At 41.3% G+C, this 27,777-nt stretch overlaps 1 protein-coding gene across 1 annotated transcript; it reads right to left on the minus strand.

Moving 5' to 3' along the window:
- Positions 1-2,522: 2,522 nt before the first annotated feature.
- On the minus strand, positions 2,523-26,830 carry gucy1b2 (guanylate cyclase 1, soluble, beta 2). Its single transcript, XM_028572184.1, has 15 exons — positions 26,749-26,830; positions 23,822-23,982; positions 20,895-20,994; positions 17,728-17,906; positions 17,540-17,636; positions 16,966-17,069; positions 16,688-16,789; positions 15,928-16,021; positions 13,195-13,391; positions 10,212-10,335; positions 9,984-10,132; positions 8,951-9,097; positions 7,731-7,889; positions 6,297-6,474; positions 2,523-3,848 (listed from the first exon to the last, which is right to left on the minus strand). The coding sequence occupies exons 1-15, from the start codon at positions 26,813-26,815 to the stop codon at positions 3,655-3,657; spliced, it is 2,052 nt and encodes a 683-aa protein (XP_028427985.1). The 5' UTR covers positions 26,816-26,830; the 3' UTR covers positions 2,523-3,654.
- Positions 26,831-27,777: the final 947 nt, after the last annotated feature.

Raw genomic sequence — 27,777 nt, forward strand, 5'->3', positions numbered from 1 at the left:
ACGCTGAACACTAGGCAACTTATTTAATATACTGCACGCATATTTTAAGAGGACTGTCTGCAGGGAATGTGTCTGACCAATCACGTTGGGTGTGGGCCGCCTCGGCCAAAAAATGCCAGGGCTAATTTTTTGTCGCATTCCAGCCCTGCTCTCCACTGTACATCTGTAGAAGTTACATGTCCAATGTCCTCAGCTTCCTTAAGAAGTACAGGCTGAGCTTTCTTCAGGAGCTGGTGGCTACCAGGTAAGATCCTCAGTGATGTGTGCTCCGAGGAATTTAAAGGTTTTCACCCTCTCTACCTCTGTCCCAACGATATACCATATAATGGTGTTTGCTGCTCCTTCCTCCTTCTCCTAGGATCGATAATTATCTCCTTGGTCTTCTTTGCGTTTAAGGAGAGATGATTTTTCTGACACCAGGACACCAGTTCCAGAGCGTCTGTGGATCAAGCGCTAGACTGGTCGCTTACCAATCGGAAGGTTGGTCGGTTCGATCACTGGCCCTGCAGTCCTTGGCAAGACACTGAATGTTGAGTTGCTCCCGATGCTGTGCCATCGGAGTTTAAAAGTGTGAATGTTTATCTGATGAGCAGGTGGCACCTTGTATGGCAGCCTTACCACAGTGCATGAATGTGTGTGAATGGTGAATGGTTCCTGTACTATGTAAAAGCGCTTTGAGTAGTCGTTAGACTAGAGCTCTAAATAAAAAACACAATCCATTCTGCCACCTGCCTTCTGTACGCAGTCTCCTCACCACCAGTGATCAGCCCAAACTTAAAAATGCTGGTGTCAGTCTGGGAGGCTACGCAGTCGTAGGTGAAGAGGGTGTACAGCAGCGGACCCAGCACACAACCTGTGGGGTCCCTGTGCTTACAGTTCTGATGTCAGATGTCCATTGGTCATGTTGTTTGTAAGAAAGTTCAGCACCCAGTTACAGACGGAGGGTGTCAGATCCAGGGTAAGGAGCTTTTCAGAGAACCTGTATGGTATGACTGTGTTGAATGACCAACTGTAGTCAATAAATAGCATTCTCACATATGTGTCCTTGCCTTCAAGATGCGTGAGGGCTGTGTGGATGTCAGCTCGTCCATCTTATTTTCAAGTGAAGTTACGTTGGCCAGCAGCAGGCTAGGTCTTGGTCCGAATAGATTTATTCTAAATAATTACATTAGTTTAAAATAAGTGTTCACTTCCATAACATTCACATGCATTCATGCATGCAACACATCAGCCTATGTTCCGTCTGCTTTGTCTTCTCTGTGATCTTATATAGTCTGATTCTATACAGCTCATCACAGATGTTGTCATTCAGTTACAGTTTGAGGCTCCACTGACTGCAGCACAAACTGCAGTGTGTAGTTGTGTGATCAGACTGTAGTGTAGCAGCTCAGGCCAGATTTCATGTCAACCAGAGAATATCAGTGGTCTACTCGCAACTCCTTAATTTAAGAGAGGATTTTTTTTCACAAATCTATGGATTTTCAATCGTACAACACCTTCTGTTATATTCTCCCTGGCACTAAGACAAACTGGGCGAAAAGTGAATCTATGATCTCAATCAAAACAGGTCAACAATCAAAACATGTCTGGCGGACAAAAGAGGAGATACTTATCTTATATTACAACATCCCACTTGTTCTGTCACAAAAAGCTATAAAGCAGAGAGCAGCATGTGTATTTGGTCATTACTAATCAAAATAACTTCAGTAGTAGGTATGTCACAGTATGTATCACGCACACAAGGAGATGGACTCACGGGATACGTCCCATAGCACTTACATTTTATCCCTGACTCCTCCACTTGCCTTGATTATTGCGAGGAGAGAGGCAACGAGCAAAATGTCTTTTAGAGGGATGAGATGTCCTTTTCTCTGAAGCCTCTCCGTGAACCATCACCTTATCGTGGTGGAGAGGTTTGTGTGTCTCTGTGAACCTGAGGGCTGTGTTGTCTGGAGCTTTGTGCTCCTGGTAGGGTCTCCCAAGGCAAAGTGGTCTCAGGTGAGGGGCCAGACAAAGAATGGTTCAAAAACCCCAATGAAAAAGCTAGGCAGAGATGGAGTGACCCTGCCCGGAGGAAGCCCGGGGCCCCCGTCTGGAGCCAGGCCCAGACGGCGGGCTCGTCAGCGAGCGCCTGGTGGCCGGGTTTGCCACGGAGCCCGGCCGGGCACAGCCCGAACAAGCTACGTGGCTCCCATCTCTCCAGCCCATGGGCTCCCATCTCTCCAGCCCATGGGCCCACCACCTGAAGCGTCACATGAAATCGTCAGCTGTTTGGGCTGAGTTAGCAACTCCTTAAGCTGCGCGGCTTCCAGGAAAGGCCGCTCTCGTATATCCTCGGCTATAGCTCCGCGATGCCACCTCGACGCTCGCTTCCTTGGACCTCGGGGCAGAAAAAAGAACTGTGAGATGGCCTTCACCGAGGAGGGATAGAACAACTTCTGGTTCAGCCGAGGACCAAGGAGTCGAGGAGCTAACAAACAAGGGTGATGAGATTCAGCCACAGAAGCAAGACTCTTAGAAAGTTCAATCCAAACAGGTTTATTTGCAACAAGCAAATCTCACAGACGACGGTATCCAGAACACAAGGCAAAGAGGTGATCCAAAAGCAGGCGAAGGTCAAAACACGGTAATGCAAGTAAACTAGGAATACAGGGAAAAATGCTCAAACGCTGCCACAGGGGAATGAGACGATTTTGCACAGAGCAAGGAAATAGGTGGACTTAAATACACAAAGACGGGGGAGATAACAAGACACAGGTGAAACACACTGGGGCGGGGAAAGGTAGACAAAGACCAGGAAGTAAATAGACCTGAAACGAGATGAGACGGTGAGTATCAAAATAAAACAGGAAGTGTTATGAAAAACAGAACTAATAAAAGGATAGAAAACTTGAGCGCAGGACCTAGACATGACAGTATGGGTAACCTTTTGAAGGGCTACGCCTGAACAGTGTAATACAAGACTAGGTTAGATACTAACGTAAAATATTCATTCTCTTACTACGTTTTGATAACTTGAAAAGAACTTCAGAATCAACAGAATTTGGTTACACTGCTAGTATCATGGGATGACTATATACATCCTTTTCAGGATTTTAATTGGTATCACCTATTTTATTCATTTAGTTTTTTTAACTTTGTAAAACAAAAGCATGTTAGTAATGGCCGAGTTTGAGTCAGGAACTGATTTAGAGATAACTGTGGTTACCTTCTACGCTGAGCTTTGCAGCTGCAGGGTCATTAAAGGTTTTAAAGACTGGACTTGTGCAAAACATATCAAATTATTATACTACATTTAAACAAAGCTACTTCGTGGTATTAAGTGGTACATGTATGCTCACTAAACTGCGACTCTAACTTTGTAACATAGTGTCAGTGTGGTCTGGAGTTGAGTTGCCCCTGTTACTAATGTAAGTAATCTAATTAAATGAACCATCATATGTCAGTACTGACCCTATTGGCGCTAACTACATTCACTGAAAGACCTGTCATAACAGTGTCCTCACTGTTGTCTTGTCCTCTTCCCTTGTTGTGCTATTGGAGCTATAATAAAGTTGCATATTTTTCTCTGTGTTGAGCTCAACCATCTCTAAGCTGGCAGAACCCTGATCAGTTAAACTTCAGTGAGCTATAAGAGGCTCAGGGGGTTCTTAGTCAGAATAAGACACAGAGTCGGCTGTTGAAATTGCTTGCAGATATCTCGGAGCTGTTCTCGTCGGTCTCATATGGTGGAGTGATGTCCCAGGCAAAGGGAGTGATGGAGGCCAATCGGGTGGGGTCCGGGGCAAAGACTCCATCTGATGGTGTGTCCCCTCGCACCGTTTTCACATCGGGCACTTTGTCAGACTCTAAATGAAAGATAATTTCTTTTTAAGATTTTATAATTAAATGAACCATTTAACCCACAATTAAAAGTATTACATCCACTACACGAACTACTCCATGTTCGTACATCCACCAAATACAAATCTCTTTGGAAAACATATTTGTTATTTTACTGTGGCATTGAACAATAAATGTAGCATTTACTGCTGCAGCACCTCTGAGAAAGTGTATTGCAGATTTAATAAATAACGTGCAGGTTACTTAAACTGTTATACCACACATCACATTGCAACTATGACATCAGTAAGGTGTTGTAGTGCTTTGGCTCCAGTCTTAAAGGACTGTTTTAACTTTGGCAAACCACCAGATGTCCCTGTGCTGCTGAAGCCAAAGCGTAAGGTTTCATCGTAAGATGAGAAAAATTTTCTGTTACTGACCAAGACTGAAACATTAAAAGGAGAAAATCAAAACTGTCACATTAAATCACTTCTTTTTTTTTTCTCATTTACAATATCTCTTACTAAAAGGCAGGTAACGGGTATTCAATATAGGCTCTATCTACCTACACAAATAAACTATGAACTGTAATAGTAATAGTAGTATTAATAACCATAAGAGCAATTTGAAGTAATGGGAACTGGTTATACATAGTTAGCACTAATTTTATAATGAAGATTTCTTTGATTCCCTGTCACAAAAGGGGAAACAACAACAACAAGACATCGGTATATATAAATATATATATATGTCCACTGTTTCGGTGTAGGGCTAGCAAAGCTGGTAATGGTCGTATACTTAACACAAGTTTTGGGCTGTGACTGTCCTTCCTTTGCAGTACCTGAAGTTGCTGCATTTTGGCTGCTGTCTGGAGATTCCTTCATGCACAACTCGTATGCTTTCGGATGTTTCATACGCAAATGTGTTAACAGCGGCGATGTTGTGTATTGTTTAGGGTCCTTGCAACCACGAGACCAATCGGCATTGCAAAGTGAACATGTAGCTCGACTTGAATCGTCTTCTTTTGACTGAAAGTACTGCCAAACAACACTTTTTCTGCTCACACATTCCATTTCCACTTTCTCACAGCCTACTGGCGTCGCTACTGCATTCTGTCTCGCTCCAACTACGTCATTACGTCGACCACGTAACTCTACAAAGAGTAGTGAAATAACAAGATAGTTCAGTCCAAGATGGCGGAGCTGCAGCTCTCATGGGTGCGTTTGTTTGCAATGGAACGTTCTATTGAGTTTCGCCTCTTGTTACTTCTATACTCTTTGGCAAGAGCAGAAACTCAACACGTTAGTCTCCTTTTCTCGCCTCGGCAGTACCCGAACTCCGTCAAAAAGCCCAAAGTTTGGCCGAATTCCGAACCGAACTCTGGGTTCCCTGCATCCCTAGCTAGTACACCATCATTTGAATAATTTCTGCATACTACGGCACCAAGCGGCAACCCGGGGGCCACCAGAATTACGACAACCGAGCGGCGTAAAAGCATAAAGCAGCCTTATTGGCCATGGCCTGTGTGCAAATGCGACCATCCCGCAGCGTTAGGGAGAACTACAGCGGGCAGTGGGTGTTCCGCCGATTCGCGGACAAATCCACATCGGCCTTTCGAAACAAGTTCAAATCTGCTTCATCAACTTGGGGCAGCTACAGTCTAGTTGCACTCACTCCAGAGCCTTTCTGTCCCGCGGCAGCACCTGTGGAAGCAGCACTTTGCAACCTGGACCCTCGCCTCAACACACATGCCAGATGTCTGGCAGAGGGGGCGAGATGTAAGCCAGTTTGCAACCCACTTTTATGGTCGGAGTGTGTATAATTTTTCAATCCTAAAATCCTGTCAACCATGCTGTCAACAGGATTCAAGCATTCTGCTTCCACCTACCGTCTAGACTAGTCAAGTGCAGCTCACTTTAAATCCCCCACCTACTGTCGCCACGGTAATGCCTTTAAGTGGCAGCAAGGGTGTCAAATGAAATCGATAACATGTACCCTGCTGCTGTACACCTGTATTCATCTGGTTAGCCTGTAAAGTAAGATTAAGGTTTCTGGATAATAATTCTTTTTTCAAACCTACATTATCTACTTTTCCCAGGCGTATGTTATACTTCAATAGACTAATGTCTGTAAACCAATATATGTGTTTATTAGACCGACAGCTGCCACCAAATCACCCTGGTGACTTTACAATAGACACACTACCCTTTGGTGATCGTGCCTTTTCAGTGGTGGCTCCGGAACTCTCTTCCTTTATCCTTGAGAGCCTTGGACTCTGTTGAAATTTTTAGGAAACACCTAAAGACACATCGTTTTAGACAAGCATTTAGTTAGCAATATGGTTTTGTATTGCATTTTATTTGTTGTTGTTCTTTTTATTTGTTCCTTTTGTAAAGCACTTTGTGATCCCTCTTGTCTGTGAAAGTTGCTATATACTTTACTTACTTTTTAGTTTTTTTATATCTTTAGCCTACCTTTTTTGCTCTGGCTATGAAGGTCATCCCTGTAAAGACATGGCCCTCCAACCTCTTTTCCCATGATGCTATCTTCTGACACCAACGGGTTCCCCAGCAGGAAGTAAGTGGTCATCTGGCCTTTACCCTTCACCTCAATCTGCCCACGCTCTTGTATGTTGAAGCCAGCATCCTTCAACTTACTGAAGAGGGGATGGGGTGGGTTGAGGGGATACAGAGGGACACAGAAGTGAAATAAGTAAAGTTCTGGAAAGAGTGATTACAACTGCCACTGTACTTCAGCAAATGGCCACAGGAACATATTTTCACTGATCTTAAAGGTGCAGTAGGTAAGACTTATTGTCATATTCGTTGAAACTGACCCTATGTTCCAGTAGAACTACATGAAGCAGGTAATTAAAAAAAATAAACCTACAGCCTGCAAAAATCCACAGCTCCCTGTTCAGATGCACTAATCATGGCCGGGGTGGGGGGGGGTCTAACTGCATGTCAATCACTGCTCATGCACACGCATTCATTCTCCCTTGTGGGGGGAGGGGCTTAGGAGAATGTTTTGGGCTTTAGCAGAAAGGGGGGAGGGACTGAGAAGTTCAAATTTTTTGGCTAAGTCCTGGATCTTTCCAATCCTACCTACAGCACCTATAAAATCATAAATTGTCAGTACTTTCTTTGCACACAGAGTTTGTATCTATCTCCTTGCCTACACACTGCTAAAGAGGGTTGGTTGCTGCTCTATGCACATACGGGGACACCAAGATTTAGTTTCAACAAAATAATAAAACACTGGATTAAAAAGGAGAAACCCCTCCAGGGTTAGGGTTAGCTAAAGACAAGTGTAAAATATGTCTAATTGACCTGGCGATATACAGATAACATGCAGCCTCACAATTGGACACTATCTCCCTTGTTTTCAATAGAGCCTATTTTGGTTTTGGACTATTTGTTGTTGTATGTTATTTTCTGTGCCATTAACTCGCTAAGGCCAGTTATGTTTAGCTGCTCCTCTAAACGTTTAGCTGTGGTGACGGCATGCAGTCTTATCATAATCTCACAGGTTCTGGAATCTGATATAGGCCACATTTTAAAGGCAATGGTAATAACCAAAAAAAAATTGGATCTGTGGAAAAAAATCTGAATTAGGCATTAAGACTTGTGGTGTGAACGTAGCTTAAGTACAACCCTTTTGAACCATGCCCCCGTCAAACTAGCGGTAGTGGATTTGGACACGCCCTAAACGCATCAGCGCCATGCGCTTCATGCCGTGCACTTAGATCGTTAAAATATGGCCCTACATGTTCACACTGGATGTTACAGTAATCATGATCTGCAGAATCGTCAAATATGAATGTAGTTCCAAGTCTTAAACACACACACACACACACACACACACACACACACACACACACACACACACACACACACACACACACACACATACCTATATGTGGAAGTGCTGAGGTGAATGTGGTCAGGGACTCCATGACTCTCCATCCTGGAGGCAGTGTTAACAGAGTCTCCAAACAGGCAGTAGCGAGGCATCTTCTCCCCCACCACCCCAGCTAACACTGGACCAGTATGGAGACCCACACGGATCTGAAACATACAGACCCACCACTCTCAGCACATACATGCCGGCTGGAATACATTAACACAATAGTGGTCTACTTTGTGACACAAACCCTTGAATCAAGTGAGACATCCTGTGGTAGAAAATCACAGTTAAATAATTTGTTGAATAACTCAAAAGGGGAATTGCGACCCTTGATGTCAGAAAAGGTTCAGACCTTCTACTCTTTAAGATTAGAAGACCTTGGCGTGTCTCAATATCTTGGGATATGCTGGTTGGAAACTGGTTCTCAGACCCGATGCTGAACGATCGTGTGTAGAGTTTTGCTTGCTGGTGCCAGTACTGTATTAAAACACATTTAAATTAAGACAATGGGGAGTTTACCTAGGCTAGTTGCTGATTTTCTGCTATAGCATAGTCTTCACACAGATAGTCTGGATACAACCACTTACTAACTGAGAGTACAGAAAGCAGGGGCTGGCCTGGAATGATTCTGGAAAGAGATGCTGCTTTGAGATTACCCTCTTCCGTAAACTGCCCAAACGAGTTGCTTGTTGAAGCAGCAATTATGACTTCTATTTACATTTATAGTAGCGGAGCCTTCTAGTGGCCAGAGTAGTTATTACGGGAGCAAAGTAGGAAGTAAGGTGACAAAGTATTAAAGTGCCAAATTTCTGCATAAGGAGTTAGGTTCAGGACTCTTGCCCAGGAGACCGGGGTTTGAGTCCTGTTTGAGTTTTTTTTTTTTTACGAAGTTACATCTCCTTTTGCGTCACGGAAAGTAAAGTAGTGTTTGATTTTAACTAAAGCCACCATATTTTTCTAAACTTAATTAAGTAGTCTCAGTACCTGAAACATAACTTTTGACCACACTTGCAAGTTTGCAGAGGTGCAACAGACTCGACAGAATCATATAACCAGAAGGGACAAGGGATCAGCTTGATTTTCAGTTACACTTGAAGTATATAGGCTATCTCACCTCAGGCATCTCGGGCACCATTTCTAATTTCTTTGGACATAAGATACCAATTAGGATAAACATAAACATGCAGCTAATAAACTATCTGACATGATTCTAAATTCTTACCTGTATGGGTTTGCCGGTTACTGGGTTGGTGACCTCTCTGGCAGCTATCCTCATACCCAAAGCAAAGTTTGCCACTCTGTGGGCATGGGTTTCTGTAGGGATTGGAACGCCACCTACCACCATGTATGCGTCACCAATAGTCTCAACCTTTAGGAAACCAAGTAACCAAACTCTTTGACTAAACAATGTGAAATTAAATGAACACTTACATACTTCTATTAAACATCTTGTGACAAATATTTACTGTAACCTTTTAATGCAGTCATCTGCCATATATAGCTATGATGTACCTATAATCTCATAATAAACATACAATTTGACATGCTTTACATGTCTATATGAAGACATTTAGCATTAGCTTTTGATCTGATTTGATTACAGGTTGATAAAATACCTAGATTTGCTAGGATGTGATGCTAAGGAATCTCTTAAGGAAAGCTCTTTACACCTTTTTATTAGCAAAGAACAATAAACTAGCATTAGGCTTTCATCTTATTGTATGCTCATTTCATTTTCAGATTGAAACTACAGATTTTGAACATGTAACATGGTCTACCACTGAGACTACAGTTTCTTTGCTTTTTCAGCCAACAACGTGCAGATCTTATTTAAGTATTTTACTTTTATTTAAATTATTTCTATTTACAAGTAACAAAAAGTTTAACCTAAATGGATTCAATAAAAAAATATGGTTACGTTTGAATTAAAAGAGAGATTTCTTTGATGAATTTGTAGCTAAACTGGTGTTAGTTGTGCTATCACCACCTAGAGATTGCACATTTGTAGCTAATTACATAAGGTATACTTTGCAGGGTGAGGGACAAACAGACTTACAAATACAAAGCACATATAGAAACTATACGCACAATGTTCTGAGTGCGCACAGGTAAAAAAAATGACAGAAAGAGTCATCGCATCCAGTACGACTTTAACACAATAGCTTAATTGTTTGAACATTAACATAACCTCATCTAGAAATGTTTATTTCAACCACCACAATATCCATGTGACAAATGTCACAGTGGGCTAATACCTTGTAGATGCCGTGTATGTTGGTGAGTCGGTCGAACTTGGAGTACATGGAGTTAAGCATGTCAACAATATGGATGGGCTCACAGGCAGCGCAGATGCTTGTGAAGGTTACAACATCACTGAACAAAATAGTGCACACCTCGAACTCCCCTGAAAAAGACAACAACACTTTTACAGGGCAACAGGCAGACATGTAGAGATAGAACACATGTTTGACAGACAGACTGACCTGCCTTTACGCTCTTCCCATCTTTAAGCTGATCGGCTATGTGGCGTGGCAGCATGGCATACAGCAGAGTCTCTGTCTTCTGTTTTTCAGCCTCTAGGTGCCGCGACAGAATTCTCAGTTCCTCCTATAGACAGACAGTTGTATAAGTATAAACCCAGTAAGGAGTTTCAATGATATGTGATATGATAATGTGTAAGTACACAGAAGTCCACCATCAGTATAAGTGTAAGCACTGAAAACAGTTGAAGTGGTAGATGACACTCATAGTTTCTTTACAAAATAGCTTAAAAACACTACATCAGTTGTGAATAATTAGCAAAACAAGGTTTGTTTGGAACATACTGAACATACTGTGAAACAACAGATACGTGGGCTGCAAGAGGGGTTTAAAAGGTCTCTAAGGACATTTTGCTAGATTCTTTAGTTAAAAAGTATCAAGATAGTAACAATTATTTCAAAATCTCTTGAGGGTTGTCATATCAATTACACATGTCATTACACAGATAGATAGATAGATAGATAGATAGATAGATAGATAGATAGATAGATAGATAGATAGATACTGTAGATACTTTTTCGTACCTTGGGGAAATTGTGATCCGGCTCATATTTCACCAACTGATTCAAAACATTGTACATTTGCCCCATTACGATCATCACAAAAGTAATCAATAGGCAGATGACATCATATTATATTTAACTTATACCTAAACACCACCTCTATCAATCCATAATCTGACAGTTATGGTTGAGTGTCTGGCTACTATATCAGCTGTTCCCAGTCCAAGTCGAAGTCTAACCAACTTCAAATGTGACGGTGGGGTCAAGAATTAACTTTTGTGTTGGATTTCGATGACACTGAATCTTATCCTCTTACTACAAAACATCAAAGATGACTAACAAACTATGACTATCCCATCAATGTCCTAGTGAAAAGGAAGTTAGAACCTCTTCAGCTTCTGTACTGTGAAGTATTTCCCAGTAAAAGAAATAACTGTGTGTTGTGCAGTTACAAGAAAGATTTAAATCAAATTCTTTGCATTTGATTGGACGGCTAATAAGTGGGTGGATTTAGAGATTAGCATGATACGGAGCTACAATTGCTAAAGAGGATCTTACAGTAGCTCTGTGCTGCTAAAAGACACATCTTGACTTTAAAGCTGAATAGCTACAGTAAAAATGTGTATTTTCCAAAAAACTACTTATTTACAATGACACCCAGTAAACCCCTGGGATGGCTAGTAAAGCACACAGCTGTTATTTAATGCAAACCATTTGAAATATTCCTTCTCTGCTCTTACCTCAATCTGTCATAATAATAAAAAAAAATTTATTTTAAACATTTATTTCTCTAGAGTTTTGAAGTTTCTCCTTATAATGTCTAACCGAGTAAATGCACATCTCTGACACAGAGATGTCAACAGATGATAAAAGGAAAAAAAAAAATTCTGTGAGTTCATCACAAACTCACTTTCAATGTGGATTGGGTTTAAAGGGTCCATAGCATGCTCATTTTCATATTTATACTTATATTATATATAACAACAAATGTTAACATGCTTTAATTAAGTTGACACGAATGTGATGAAAGTCAAGTCAAGGTCCAGTAGTCGCTGATGATGTCATTAACCTTTGTGCCTTTCTAGCATTTTGCAACCTGTCCAATTTATCAGCAAGTGCTTTTGCAGTGAGCTTAACTACCCATTTTTCAGTTTATGCATCATCACCACAAGTCACACTATTGGGTTTACCAGCAGTAACACCTGCAGCATTAGCACCGTACCTCCACCGTACCTAGCTGACTGCAAAGGTCCTCCAGCGTAGCAGAAATCCAAATAGCTACAAGGCAGCTCTCCTCATCCTTTTCAACATTTCAATACGTCCTATACGTTCTGCGGCTGCTGGGTTTTTGACTAATTTTGCAAGTGACAGTGCTACAGATCTAATCTGACCAACCAACCTTCTCACCTGTTGCTTTCTCCATGTTGTTAGTGACAAAACCATGTGATCAGCGACAAGTAGACATCAAGCTCAAAACGTCATTGTGGAGCAGTAACGTCAACAAGTCGACTAGTTGACTAGTCTGTGCAATCCTTAGTCTGAATATACCTGTATTCGCCCTCTGCCTGATACACTCTGTTTTAGCGCCTGTCTCTTTAAGCCCCCCTCCTGAAAAAGCCTAGTCTGCTCTGATTGGTCAGCATTTCCAAGTCTTACACATCTGCACTCTCGCCCGTCTCTGTTCAATCATTGCATCCGGGGGATGACTGTAACACCACTGTAGCAGCTCTTTCTACCAATATATATATATAGTATAATTCTGCGTCGACCTGCTTTAAAGTAAAAAAAGACATTGAAATCTCACTTTTTACAATATGGAACTTTTGAGAGGCTACAGCCAGTGGCTTTATGAGGCTGGACTTAGACACAGCAGTACTAACATCAGCATGCTGACATGCTCACAAAGACTTATATTCTGGCATTTCACTAAAACCCAATAATGTCAACCTCATGGTGGCCAAAAAGTCAAAGTCAAAGTCAGTATATCAATATATGTACACAATGGCAATCTGAACCAAAGTGGTGGACCGGCAGGCAGACAAACCAATCAATCAACCAACAATCTTTATGCCTTTTTATAGTTTACTATTATTCTGTGCACACTTTGGTACAAGATCAAATACTGGTTTGTTCTTTTTTGTAGATGTGTACAGAAGAAGGACAATAACCTATGTTCAATCTTTAATCTAAGGTGTCCACCTGGTCTTAACATGCAATCTGTATTAGCAGAGGTATATTAACAAGTTTTGTCTTTTTCCTAAGAATTGGGCCAAGCAATGCATATAGCATTTTCACCTGGTTGAGATATGATCATGGAAGCCAGACCACCTACATATATGCCTTTGTCAAAACTATGTGCATGCCACTCCCTATGAATGTGAATGTCACTAAAGACTGCACAAACTAAAAGCTGCTTTCCTACTTTTTTCCTTTCTAACTGGTTGGTGAGCTCCATCTCAGCTAGACGTTGCTGGTTGAGAAGAACCAGGTCTCTGGTGACATCGTGCTGGGCCAGGTCAGCCAGGTGAAGGCCGACATCTTGAAGCTCCTGAAGGCTTCGTAGCTTTGGCGAACACATGTATAACATACAGCCAAGAGACTCCATCCACAACATCTGACCTACAGATAAATGCAATACAGGTTAACCTGTGGAGAGAATGCAGCTCAGATATTATTTCCGTGGTACTGACATCCCTGCTCAATTTCCTCTGCTCTTATTTACTTATTTATCTTAGTCTCCTGTGGGACGATGAGCTACCTCGATTGTGCAATGATGAGCCTCTATTGAGTTTGGTTCAAGTTGGCTATTGTCCATCACAGTCCCGAACAACGTCATTATTGTTCTTTTGGGTTTGCTTTTACCTGGAGGAGTCCGTGTCAGCACAACCTTTAGAAGGTAATCTGCCTCCATTCGAAGCATGTGGTCCACTATTGCAATCTCCTCTGTCTAATTTTACTGATCATGTTCTTGCTTGGTTACTTTGATTTGTTTGTGTAATGTAATGGGAAAATTACATTTAAGCACAATTCCTTATATTTTTATGTTTAATTCGTACTTTACTTCTCTCACAAATGCTGAAAGAGTTTATCTAATTTTCCACATGTAGATTTTGATTCTAACTTTGTGAGACATCCAGTCTGGAACATTATGTGAGCTCTGTTTGCCTGAACCGATAAAGGTACAAGGTCACCCTAAAACTATCTCATGTTTTCCCATGCCAGTTAAGATGTAACTGGGGGGTGAAAGTCGTACCGGGAGGAGGAGGCGAAATGGCTCCAAGATGTCTCTTGCATTTCTCTGATTGTCTTCATGTGTATCAGATTGCCTGTAAGAACTGTAGCGTCATAATAATCTAAGTGCGTGTGTGCTGTCACTCTGAAGATGCATATAAGCCTAGTGTTCTTGTTCACTCATGGGAGAAACTGACTCCACACTGGGCTGCGGCCTTTTGTGAAATCATGTTGCTCCTATTTGCAAATATATATATATATGTTTTTAATAAAATACAAAAACCCAACTTGGTTTTAGTCTCAGTCTGTCTTATTTGTTTCAATTTAGCATCCAATGTGGAATGCCTCAATCCATTTTATATCAGCTTTGGTTTCCTGGCAACATTCAGAACCATAAATGAGGATGGATTTGATGTTACTGTTATATAACGTATTGCTCTGCCTTCCAGTTGTCAAAACTCACCCTGGGCATTCCTCTTGCATTGATGCCTGTTTGTTTCCCACTCTCCTTGCTGACAAGTAAGTAAGTAAGTAAGTAAAGTTTATTTCTACAGCACATTTAAAAAACAGCCCGCGCTGACCAAAGTGCTGTACATAGTGCATTAGCCACAGGGTAAGGCTGTCTAAATAGTCATAGTCGTCAGATTCATCTGCCAATCCTTATAGAACTGGCTCAGTTCTTAATTATGCTGTTATAGTTTTAGACTTTCGGGGGACTTACTTTGATACACTGAGCTCCTCTCTACTCTCTCTTTCCATCTGTGTGAATCCATGTACCAGAAATGCTTGTTACTAACCTAGCTCTGGGGAGCTTATTACCCAGAGTCCTTGTGTTTTTTTTTTTCGCCAAGCAGTTTTCCTTGGATTAGGGTGGCACCTAAATCATGGTTGCAGCTGTCGCAGTGGCCCTGCTCCACACCCTGCTATGCCCTGCTACACCCTGCTACACTTTACAGTGCCCAGCGTCTTGCTACGCTCTGCTACGTACTGCTACATCCTGTAATGCCCTGCAGTGCCCTACTACACCATGAACTACTACAACTACTATTTCTAGTCATAGTTCCATTATCTTTATTGTGACTACCCCCCAACCGGCACCGTCAGACACCGCCTACCAAGAGCCTGGGTCTGTCCGACGTTTCTCTCTAAAAGGAAGTTCTCCTCACCACCAAGGTTTCTCCCTAAAGGGAAGTTTTTCCTCGCCACTCCTTGCTCTTGGGGGAATTACTGGAATTGTTGGGTCTTTGTAAATTATAGAGTGTGGTCTAGAACTACTCTATCTGTAAAGTGTCTTCAGATAACTCTTGTTATGATTTGATACTATAAATAAAACTGAATTGAATTGTATTAAATAAATAAAGTTCTGCTCTCCCCACAATTAAGTGTGTGTGTAGAACTCCAATTCTAAGGCGGAGGCACATCACTGCTTGCCTGTAGACATGTCGTAAGGTACCACTTGAAGGTCAACCTGGACAAGACTGAGAATATGTTTCTTTAGGGGAAGGGGTGCCCATCATGAAAATATTGTGGTGATGCAGACTCTGACAGCAAGGAACCTGGGTGTGACCCTGGGTGACAAGTGGTCACACAGTCACTACTGCAATTGTCTTTGTAAATTATAGAGTGTGGGCTTTTACTCTATCTGTAAAGTGTCTTGAGATTACTCTTGTTATGATTTGATACTATAAATAAAATGGAATTCAATTGAACTGAATGAATCCCCTTTGAAGTCACGGCCCCTTTTTCACTGTGTGTGTCTCAGTCATGCTAGCATTCACTGACATTTTTTCAAAGCTTTTCTCAAAAAGCATTTACTGTAGAAGATGAAGTTGATTTGGTTGAGAACATTTTCTACAATACATGTAACAGCGCAGGGATGGTTTGTTCATACAAATGTATTGTGGTACTGTTTATTAGAACCTACCTCTTAGCTTGAGCGTGGTGTGATTGTCTTTGTAGCTCTTCAGGACAAATTGACTGTTGATGAATTTCCTGATGCTCTCTATAGTAAAGGTCACCTGGAAAACAGAGAAAGAGGCTGTAAACTATCCAACAAAATCATTCATACTGTAGTATTTACTTGCATATCCATGTCATGTATTATTAGAGGTATAATTTATTTCAATTGATTACATGAACACCCACAAATCAGATATAACAAACATATAATATACAATATGGTTTGGAATCTGACATGGTCCAACATGTTTATTTGACTTTCTTCAATCCTGGCTCTGACATGCCAAATGTCATGTCTTTAAAAGGTGGTGCTAGAAAATGAGTCTCCTGGGAATGGGTAGACACACACCATAACTGGTTAACTGTCCCAAGGAGAGTGAGTTGAAATAATCCATCAAATATATAGTATTGCTTGGTTCTTCATATAGCTCTCTCTGCATGTATTCTTAATACACTAAGGAAATTGAACCCCATAGTTGAGACAACTACATTCTTGGTTTAAGACTCACAGGTGCTCTTGTAAAGGTCATGGTTGCTCAGGGCCCTGGGCAACCCCAGGATCACCCCAGCATTCCTTTCTACTGCACTCTTCTGTTCATTCCACTTTTTTTTTACTGTAGTATACGTTGTTCTTCTCTGCTGATGTCTTTTAATTAACTACTTTACTGTTGCATTTCAAACAATCTCACAATTTCTGAACTCTTGACTCTGTGTCTATGTTTTACCTGTGGATGTATAATGGTGAACCATTGGTCCAACATAGCATCTCTGGCCTGGAGACCTGGAAGAAACTTTTGTATGTTCACCCCTGTCTGTCTTACCTTCAGCTGATAGAACCAGAACCCAGAACAGATACCAGAAACAGAGAAAAACAGATTGGTGACAAAAGCAAGATAGGAGTTTGAGCCAAACCAAAGATATTTTCAGTGTGCTAATGAATCCGGTATACATACTACGAAACTCTCATGGAGCTACTAAAGCACACAGACACATTGAGCCTTACATCCTCATCAAAGACAATATGGAAGGGAAAAGCATTGCAGAAAGTTTTCTCTTCCACCCACAGCTTGTTCGGGTAAGACGGACTGAAGGTGCAATGGAGGCTGCCTGGGAAGTAAATCAAACACACCCGTTCCATAAGTGTTAGGGAAGCTACCGTTAAAACATAATTAACTAACACAGAATAATCGTCAGACTCCGGCTGTTCACTTCACAGGAAACAATGCAGCGTAAACACGACCTAGTTTTTGAAACTTCTCATTATTATGAATCAATTAAAGTATTAGTTCAGCATTTGGGAAACACTAATTTGCTATTTTTCCCATGCATTAAATGAGAATATGAATATCAGTCTAATGTCTGTATTAAATACGGAGCTAAAATCAGGACGTGTCTAGCTTATTATAGAATAAAGACTGGAAGCAGGGAGTTTTTCTTTACTTGATGAAGAACTGTTTATCTGTCCCCAAGTACTGTACTTCTGGGCAGCGTCTCTAAAGCAAGTTTCCAGATAAGATCAGTGTGCATAGGTTTTAAAAATGATACCTTTTAATTATGAACTTATGAATACAGTTAACCTTTTTCTGAGAGAACCACAGCTCTGATCAGGTCCCAGCCATGCTTTTTCCCAGCTGGTGACACACACTGCTCCCTCATTTTTCTTAATAATGTCTCCTGGGAAAATCACACAGAGCAAAGGTTGGCAAAGAATCAGAAACACACATAATATATACTAGAAACAGACCATGCGCATGCACCCACAGACACCCACCCTTTTATGACTGGAATGGTCCTGGTCTCTTGTCTCGCTTCCTTGTTTGGTCTGTTTTACCAGAAACACAACGTGCTCCTTCTTCCCTGTGCGCTCATCTTCCTCTGATTGATTAAGAACCACCATGGTCACTTTGCTATCAAAAAACTCTCTGGCCACCGCCTCCATGATACCTGCAGCAAGAAGGAAAAATGGGGGGAAACAAAAGAAAAGTGGTTACGCACAGTGGATGGGAGTAAGTGAGAGATCAGCGTATAGTAAATGATTTAATAGTTGCATATTGCAAAGTAAAGCACAAGCAAAGCAAAGGCTTGTTCAGAGACATTCACAATGCTAGGTTAAAGGATAGCTACACCCTCTAATTCTGCTAGAACTAGCTAAGAGAAACGGCAAGCTTGAAACCAGAAACACAACTCAAAGACATACAGGTTGAGATAAAAAAATAAATAAAAATAGTTTGGTTGGTTTAATAAAATCAAAAGGCAACAAAGGGTCAAAACCAGATAATCAGCCAGAACAGGCAAACTTATATATATATAGGGGCCTTATCTAGATAGGAGCTTTTATGGTTTTTGCTGGGAAATTTCCTTTTCAGTGATGGACAAATAGCAAGTAGTCGGGTTCCAGTTTTACCAAATCCGACATGTTCCACTACAGTAACAAAACAAACTCCATACACATGCAAGACAGCCTTGTGGGACTTGCAAAAGTATCTGCAGCTTGTGAATGAAACTCATTTTTGAAATGTGAGATTGACACCTTTTCTAATTTGTGTGTAAATAGAGCAAATCACTTTTGTCAAACAGGCCCCTAGGTCGTGGCTCTCAGCAATCGCTGCTGGTTAAATGCGTGAACTCAAGATTGCCACTTTCATTTAACTATTTCAGATTTCTTGCCAAGGCATCTCGGACAAGTTTTGAATGCCAATTGTTTGACACAGTCTGGCAGAGATATTCACAAGACATCTTTTGGAAGTCCAAGTCGAGTCTCAGGTCTTTGAGCTTGAGTCTAAGTCAAGTCTTGAGTCTTTGAGGGGCAAGGTCAAGTCAAGTCTTTTGCCTCAAGTCTCAATGCAATCTGAAGAAACACAAATTAAGAACTCTGTTTCAATTTCAAAACTGTATTTTTCAACATTTTGGTATCTGCACCAAAGAATACATGTTTGTCTGTGTTACTAACTGGCTGTAAAGCCCAACCTCATCATGCATTACATGCTTCAGTGTTCAAAGTTTGAGGGAAACATCTGTATTGAACGTTAATGCACCAACCATGGTGCAAACATGTGAGAACTGATATTTTCTGTATTGCCATTTAACAGCAACCTGGTGAAATATTAACCTAAGTCTGTCACATCATATGGATACAACTATAAAGTCAGGGTGCGAACTACGGGGGAGCTAGGGGGAGCTCTGCTCCCCTTAATAAGACATGGGCTCCCCTGAAAACGTGATTTGTGAAATTTTGGGGGGTCTCTAAAAATATTGACAATGTGTCATTTTAACATGTAATTTCAGTCTTGTGTAATGTGATCATCGTGGATTATTATCTGTAAAATTGCAAAAATATCCTTCATTCATGCATGTCGCTGATTGAAACTTAATTCACTTCAATAAAGATAACTAAACGTGCTATTCTTGTTATGAGCATCAAGGCGTGGCGGCGCTGCGGTGCAAATTCAACTCATGTTTAGTACATGTTAACTCAAAGAAAAAATATAAACGTTGGAGGCCATTAATTGGTGCGCAAAGTCCTTGAAATCAATTCTGCAGTGAGCATCACATAGCCATGGCAAAAAGAAAACAAGGCAGTTTCATTAATTGCGGTTTTACTAAGAAATTGTGTAGCGATGACGTCAATAGCACAACCGCTGGTAAGCCCTGTTAGCACACCTCCCGCCGGGGTGACAACGCAAGAAGAAGCTGAAGAAATGATGTCCTCTCTGGCTGAAGATGGTGGTGGCAACAGCTCGTCAGAGGCCGGTCACCATCCTACCCCCTCTTGCTCCTCTCTCTCCCATTAAATTGGAACAGCCAGCAGTGGAGAGACTGGAAGAAGCGCACAACCTCCCCCCGTGGAAAAAAAAGTGGGCTCCCCCAAAGGCCACTTTATAGTTCAAACACTGTATAAAGTTACATTTTGCCTGTTCCCAGCGTTAGCACAACACTTTGCGATGGTTAGCTTGTTACCTGCGACAATATATGCTAAATGCTTTAACGTCTCTTTCACATTAGCAAGTGGTGCGTTTTGAGATGCCTAACGAAGTTTGACGTTGTTGATCCAGCATGTAGCTGTTCGCATATTGCCACCGTTTATGACGGAATGCATTTATGTGAGGGCGCACACCTAAGGCATAGTGCATGCATTACATTGCACATTATGGCAAAGGGCAGGGGACATGCAGCTCGTCATACGTTTCCCTAACGTATATGCGCCAATAAAAGAAAATAGAAATACATGAATGAATTTAGATTTAAAAAACAATAATTGCATGAAAACAGGTTGTTGACGAGTCTCGAAGCTTGAGACCGAGTCAAGTCTGAAGTCTTTTGGGTCGAGTCGCAAGTCAAGTCTGAAGTCCGTGTGTCTGAAGTCCGAGTCTCAGACTTGAGTCTCCATCTCTTCAGTCTGGTAATATAGACTCTGCTGAATCAACAAAGTGGAGCAGATTTCTTGTTCTTTTTCTAAAAAATTCATACTGGAGCAAAAGTAACCAAAACTCATTGGGCCAATTTAAAGTAGTAGCTATGTGCTCAAAAACAATGAAATAAGAGTCAACTTCAGACTCACAGAAAGATAGGACTAATGCAATATATTTGCTCATATGAAACCCTTTTAAAAGATGTATCTCTTATTACAACAATCTGGGCCAGTTAAGAGAGGATAAAGATGAGTTTCGGCCCTTGCCAACCCTCTTGCCCCACACCTGTTTGTGTGTAATAAATAAAGTAATGTGATTACTTTTTCAGTAACTAATTAGTTACTGAAAAAGTAATCACATTGATCACCTTTCTTCCCATTTATTAATGGCGTTGTGAAAAAGTTTTTAATGTATATTTAGTATTGTGATCACATTATCAACTGTTTTTTGTGTTTTTTTTTTACAATTAACAGCATAAGATCTGAATCATTGATGTGGTCTGAGGAAGTGTGGTTGACTTTACCTGGTACAATATGGTAAAGGCCCTTCCTATCAGAATAGTAGTGAAGTAGCATCTTCCCATCATCGGTCATCTCTACTCGGAAAGATGGTGCATTCATTTCCTTAAAAACAGGTTGTATGGTTAAGATTCAGTTTAAAATTTAAAATTTAAAATAAATAAATAAACAAACTGAAAAATACTACTTGTCTCTACATTGTGCAGTTCATAAAATCCCTGTTTTTGAATATGACAGATAGCAGCGGTGTCCCCACCCACTACATATTGTTGGGGACCAAGAAGCTGGTTAAACATTGATTTTAACCAAAAATGCTCAGATGGAGCTGACTGCAGAGACAAAGGACACAGGGAAAGCAAGACAAAGGATCTTGGCCTACATGTGAATCCCAAAGCCAGTTTCACCGAACTCCTAAAGGCAGAGTCGCCAAAATGGAGCTTCTACCTTCAACACGAGGGGTGTCAAGGCAGACTGGGGGTGAGACAAAGAACTGCTTCACATCTGTGACAAAGTTGCAGTTTTCCCATTGGTCGTCGGGCCTTTGAATGCACCACCCCGACACTAGGAGGCGGAGGAAGGATAAATAAATGACTCCTTTCACGGAGTTTAGTTACTGTCTGCGAGACAATCGCGGAAATCAGCTGTTAGCCACTGAGCTGGCCGTTATCGATAACTAAGATCAGAGTGCCTCTTTTCTTTATACTTCTTTTCTTTCTTCTTTTACTAACACACACACACATGACAGAGGCTAGCCGCGTAGCTCCCGAGCTAACGCTGCTAGTTTAGCCACGTGGAATCGGCTTACGTTTGCACAGAGCTAACACAGGAACTGGCTACCATACCAGGTAAGCGTTCCCCCCATTCAATTCTCAATTTGCTATTGAATGACATTACTCTCAAATGCAATTGTACACATGTTCATTGTGTAAATCCCTACATGCTAAATAGAGCAACCAACAATCACAATAACCTGTCATACATATATTAGATAAATTATGTGGTATTGTTGTAAAAGTTGTCAGATGGATAGACTTGGCTAGATGGGGAACAATTCAATTTCCTCACAATTGAGAGCAACCAAACGCAAATGCTGTCCAATTTAGCTGGTAGGCAGTGAAATTCAAAACCAATTAGTTCTCAAACACATTTATGCATGCAGGAGACAGACAGGAGCAAGAGCCTGTCTGTGCAAGAGCATGGGGGAATGGGAGTGCGGGGTGGTATGGTGAGGGGGAGAGTAAGAGGGGGGCACAGAGGACAAGGAAGAGCCAGAGAAAGGCAAAGGCGCAGAGAACCACCAAATGAGATATGGCAACAATTACAGACAAGTAATCAACCATGGCCTAAGTATGACAGAGGCTGGTCAGATAGGGCAGCCTAATCGATCGTCAATAGTCCAGACATTCAGGAGAGAAAACAGGTATGTAATCAAATATTGCACTGCAATAGTTCTTCACACTGGTATTCCAGTAAACTTAGTGGGCTTTCACACCTGAAAGTCCGAACCAAGGTCCGGACCAAGGTTCACGTTTTTGCATTTGATCCGGTTAGTTTTGGTTTCACACTTCGGTTATTAAACTGAAAAGTCAGAAGGTCCGTACCAAATGAGGTAGGTGTGAAAGCCCCCTCAGCCAATGCATGTCTCAGAATGTATGTAGAATACATTGACTTTATGTTGCTTTACTTCCTTTCCAGGATCGAGCATCTGCCCCATGGTCAGTTGTAACTGCTTACATGTAACAAAAAGTTGAAATATGTAATATGGTTGTAGCAATGCTGTTAGACTATTAGATATTCAAAGTGCAGTCATACAAGAGGACGGCATTTTTCAAAACGTCAACACCACCTCACCACACACTACAGTGCTAAAGAGAAATCAAATTGCAGTGAAGCAACTCTACAATATTCGTTTTGGGAGGAATGGTGTGAAAGTGAAGGAGCTGGGAGGTACCAGTATGTATCATATCATGTACAGTGCTGTAATCTCGTTGTCTTTCAGTATTAACAAGTACGATCTGCACCCGGGGAAGTTGGGCGCCGTTCATCTGATAAATACAGCTTTTTCCCTTTTTTGTAGCACAGTATAGATATCATTTTACTGGAGCAGTTTAGGAGCTAGCTGATGGGTATCTGATGTGGCTGATATTGGTAGGACTAGTAAGGTGGTTGGAAAAAGGAGGCCAAATGACGAAAGGAGTGGAGAAAACCGAGCCTGGCGTCCTCTGCTGCCTGAGTGAAGTAGTTTTCCACCCTGCTAGTCTTGGCAAGTAACTTCCAGACAGCCATCAGGGCATCCTGCCACCGCAATGCAGGAACTACAGCTCCCATAAGACAACATCCACATCAGTTGTTTCTTTTGGAATGAAGAACGCACCCGCCACATTTCAGTGGTTAATGGATTCAGACACACAGGAGTTAAAGTCACTTACATTGATGCCATGACATACACTAACACATGGGAGGAGCATCTGGAGAAGATCAGGTGGCTAAGTGGCTGATGGAGGCAAACCCGGTGGTGAATTTACCAAAGTGTGAGTTTGGAAAGGGTAAAGTTACATACTCAGAGGGGCTGTCCTCTCTAGAGCGGCTAATGTCCTATTTACATAGTCACAAAGCAACATTATCGTTCATTTTGGACCAACAGAGTGTGTCCACCTGATTAAATCCAGTATGTACTCTCTTTAAGCTCTGTTTTCGGTCTCTACCAACTCCTGAGGAAAATATCTGGATCTGTTTTTTTTGTGCAGATGTGCTGCACAAAGCACAGCTCTGCACAGGTGAAATTACATTTTCCTCATGTCGCACTGAGCACTCACAGGAAAAATATGGTTAAAATATACAACAGTATTTGCCAAAGTCTGTTTTTTTTTTAGGTGTGAGGAGTCGTTGGCAAGTAGGATACAAACCGGAATAATAACGCACATAAGCACACCTGATAGGACAGAGCAAGGTAACTGTGGAGAGAATCCAGATTTCCAATGAATTCAATGAGATTTCCCCCCAGTGTCCTCAGCATGGTGTCATAGCCCGCTTGCTTACAGAAGAGAAAGAAATGTTCTCCAAAGAGCTTAAGAAATACATCAGCAGAGACATCTGAAAGAAGAAAACACATTCAAAGAAACAGCGTCACGTATATAGATATGTAAAAATACATCACCATCATCTTCTTATCATTTTGTAGTCCAGCCTCCCGGTGCACACCTGTTTGTTATATTACAGCATTGGCAGCAAGCTATTTAATTACACCATATTCCCAATGGTAATATGTAAAGTCGAGATAATCAGACCCTTGGGTAGGGCTTAGTACCCTGTTGGCATGCCCTGAATAAACAAATCTTGTCATCTTGTCACACATCTGTGCCCAGGGGTCCACTGTTTAATAATCTCTCAATGTCACTGCCAAGTATGTGTATTAATAAACTATTTACCTCTCATGTACAATGCTGTTTTGCAGCTGCTGTTGTGTTTCTTTAGTACTGACAATTTTAAAGAGAGGACATTAAATTGCCGCACATTCTGCAAAAGAAATCGATTTTCAGTGATGCATTCAAAGATATAAACAACTACTGAGGGCAAGCTGTTTGATTTCATCGGGGACATTGTTAACACTTAGAGATATCACATGCACACACGGACGCAAGTTCACACCTCAGACACCTACATGCGGCCTTGATCGGTTAGTTTGTGCTACGTGTGTGAATTCAAACTAACCCTAGTTAGTCAGACAATAATACAAACAAACTAAGCGATCAAGGTAGCGGTAGACCAGCAACTCCTGTGTTCTGCTAGGTGAAATTACTGTATTTATCAAAGAAGCGCAGTGGCTTCAAAAAGAGCATAGATGAATATAGAGGCTTCAGTTCCCCGTCGGAAAGGACTGAGAGCAGGGGCGATTTTAGTACTTTTTTTAACTTGATCCCGGAACCCCTAAAAAGTAATTCTGCATACTGTACATACGGTAACCTACCTATAAGTCTTGGCAATACTGATCCTAAGAGCCCAATTACATTCATGTGTGATTATATGGGCTTATAGTAACAAATTGCAATGTGTTGAGAGTATTATTTTTATTGTTTGAACTTGACAAGACTGTCTAAAATCATCTTTTGTGAGTTAGGGAGTTCTGCTCCAGGAAAATCACGGCTGAAGAATCCAGAATCTAGCTGCCTAAATCATTCAGAAAACAATTCAGAGCCATTTTTAGAAAATCGCACTTGTCCGATTAGTCAAAATCCCATGAATCTTATTGATACTGCATATTGCAAATGTCTGCTTTTCCATTGATGGATATTTTTCCACTTATTCAATATTTGCATAAAACTGTTCCATTTGGGATACCACCTCACCTTTGTAGCTAATCTCACTTTGCCAGACCCTCCTCCAAAGCGCGCTGGAGGAGGATCTGGCTACTCCCCATAGCATTCGAGGATGGGAGGAAGACGTGCTCTGGTTTAAAGGCATTACCTTAAACCAATCACAACTCCGCACAGGGCAAAATACAGAGAAAACTCAGATTTAACAGATAGTCTAGCTAGCTGTCTCAATTTACCATGCAGAGATCTGAGGAGCAGTCAACAATAGTCCTCATAAATCCACCAAATTAAAAATTCCAACACAAAGAAAGTGGAAGGAAACAGAAAATACACGCATCCGGCGGAATTTCCTGCAGCACCGGAGCAATCCTGGACGTGGAACGCGAAGGCTATAGACTTCCTTTGAAGTAATGGCCCTGTGGCTCAGTATTAAAGTAAGTTTTCTCCGAATTGTTTGTGTCTTTCTAGTTACATAATTCAGTGTTTCCCCTACCATGATGGTCCGAAATGATGTTAACATGCACAATTAGCTCAGCAGAATAACGTTTAAAAATAAGTTTACGCTATTTATTCTGTTCTCTCTGTTGCTATCAGCTGTCATTTCAGTGCAAATTGTCACAAAGCCGCCTACACATGATAAGCGCCAGCCGTTCCATTGATTTCCAACGGGGGAAGATGGCTATGTCACGCGCCACTTGGATTTGCCGCGTTGTGCTGCGCTCAAAATTCTAATTATTATTCCAACTTTGACCTAGTAGCCGCTGACCTTCCGAAAGCGCAACAAATGAGTAATGAGTAATGTCATTACCTAGCAATGGGAACTAGCTTCCTTGCCACCCTTGATGACGATAACTGCGCTGCGCTTGGCTCGCGGCGCCCTACCTAGCGGTGCACGGAGAGCAAATCACTTATCATGTGTAGGCGGCTTAGCTGGCAAAGCGCCCCTCCACCTCCCCATCACCGCTAGTCTCCGCCGATTCTTCAGCCTCATCCGAATCATCAGCCACCACCATCAGTGTCTGGACTCTGTGGGGTGATTCATTTTTCTGCTGCTCAGTGCAGACGCAATAAAAAATCTCCCTGTGTCAGGGCCAAAGAGTTTTTGCCAAGACTTAATTATCACATATCATCAATTATAATGACCATTTATCTGTACCTGATATGCTTGTCTCTCCTGATTAATTTTAAATAAATACGTTTTGCTTCTGCCTGTGCTGCCCCGTCCACAGTGCACTGATTAGCTGAAGTGCAGGTACTCCTGCCTGCTTCTCCAAACTGGTGAGTTGCCGGCACCATCTATTGCAGGTAATACTCTGACTGTGGAGAAGTACCTCATACAGCCCCACATCAAAATATCCAAACTATCCCTTTATCGCCTCCTTCAAGATTATTTTAACCACCAAGAAATAACAGGATTTCTGAGCCTTCTTCCTCTTTAAACCATGAGCGCCATCTAGTGGAAAATAAATAAAATAGTTCAAGAAGCTTCATGAGGCTTCATTTGGACATCACTATTAAAAGGATATAGAGGAATTTGCACTCTTACCCAGCAGTAAACAGGCCTCATGCACCAGGCTGAGGGTTAGGATATCGTCGTAAACCGTATATGTCATGAAGGTATCCTGGACGCCTGGTAGAGAGCTATGCAAAAACAATAAATTAGTACATTTGTCAACAATTATAGCAAATATCATCTTGCTCCTGACAGCCGTTGCTGTCCATTATAAAACATATGGGTATATGTGTCCAAACCTCAGTTTGTCCCAGGTCTCCTGGCCAAACTTCTCTATCACCAGAGACTGGAGGCAGCTGTTTATGAACCCGTACTGCAAAGAACACACACACACACACACACACACACACACACACACACACACACACACACACACACACACACACACACACACACACACACACACACACTTTGTCTGGTTACCCAATGTTCAAATTAAATTAAATGTCACAATAAATCAATTCAATAAGCATGTAACAGCACTGTAATCTAAACAATATATATATATATATATATATATATATATATATATATATATATATATATATATATATATATGCACCCCAATTTTTTTTTTTTTTTATTGAAATTTTAGCAGTTCAAGTCCAATGAATAGCTTGAAATGGTACAAAGGTAAGTGGTGAACTGCCTAATACAGTGGCCGGAAACGCCCTGCAACTTCAGAAAACACAGGCAAATAGATATGAAAAAAGAAAAAAAGATATATTTCCAGCTGCTCCCTCTAGAGGTCTGGAGAACTTCCGTTGTGGAATCTGGATGCAGCGTTTTTTTATTGCATTTGTTTTCGGGGTTTGTGTGCTTTTCTTTTTGCATCGTTTTTTATTCGCATCACGTTTATGTATTTGGTTGTGTTGTGTGTATTTGCATCGCGTTTGCTGAATGCTGCGCATGTGTTGTCAAATTAATGAAGTTGTTTTTCTTTTTGCATCGCTTCTTTTTTCGGGGTTTGCTTTTCTTTTGCATCGTTTTTTTTTTTTGCAGCGTTTGTATATTTGGTTGTGTTGTGTGTATATGCAGCGCGTTTGCGGAATGCTGCACGTG

This window comes from Perca flavescens, chromosome 24 (genome assembly GCF_004354835.1).
Source record: "Perca flavescens isolate YP-PL-M2 chromosome 24, PFLA_1.0, whole genome shotgun sequence".
Lineage (NCBI taxonomy): Eukaryota > Metazoa > Chordata > Actinopteri > Perciformes > Percidae > Perca > Perca flavescens.

Coding starts and splice junctions, on each gene's coding strand:
- gucy1b2 (XM_028572184.1), bottom strand. CDS start 26,815: ATGACATATACGGTTTACGACGATATCCTAACCCTCAGCCTGGTGCAT. Junction 17,070..17,539: donor TGTGGTTCTCTCAGAAAAAG/GTTAACTGTATT, acceptor TTTACTTCCCAG/GCAGCCTCCATTGCACCTTC. Junction 3,849..6,296: donor TCATAGCCAGAGCAAAAAAG/GTAGGCTAAAGA, acceptor TCTTTCATTTAG/AGTCTGACAAAGTGCCCGAT.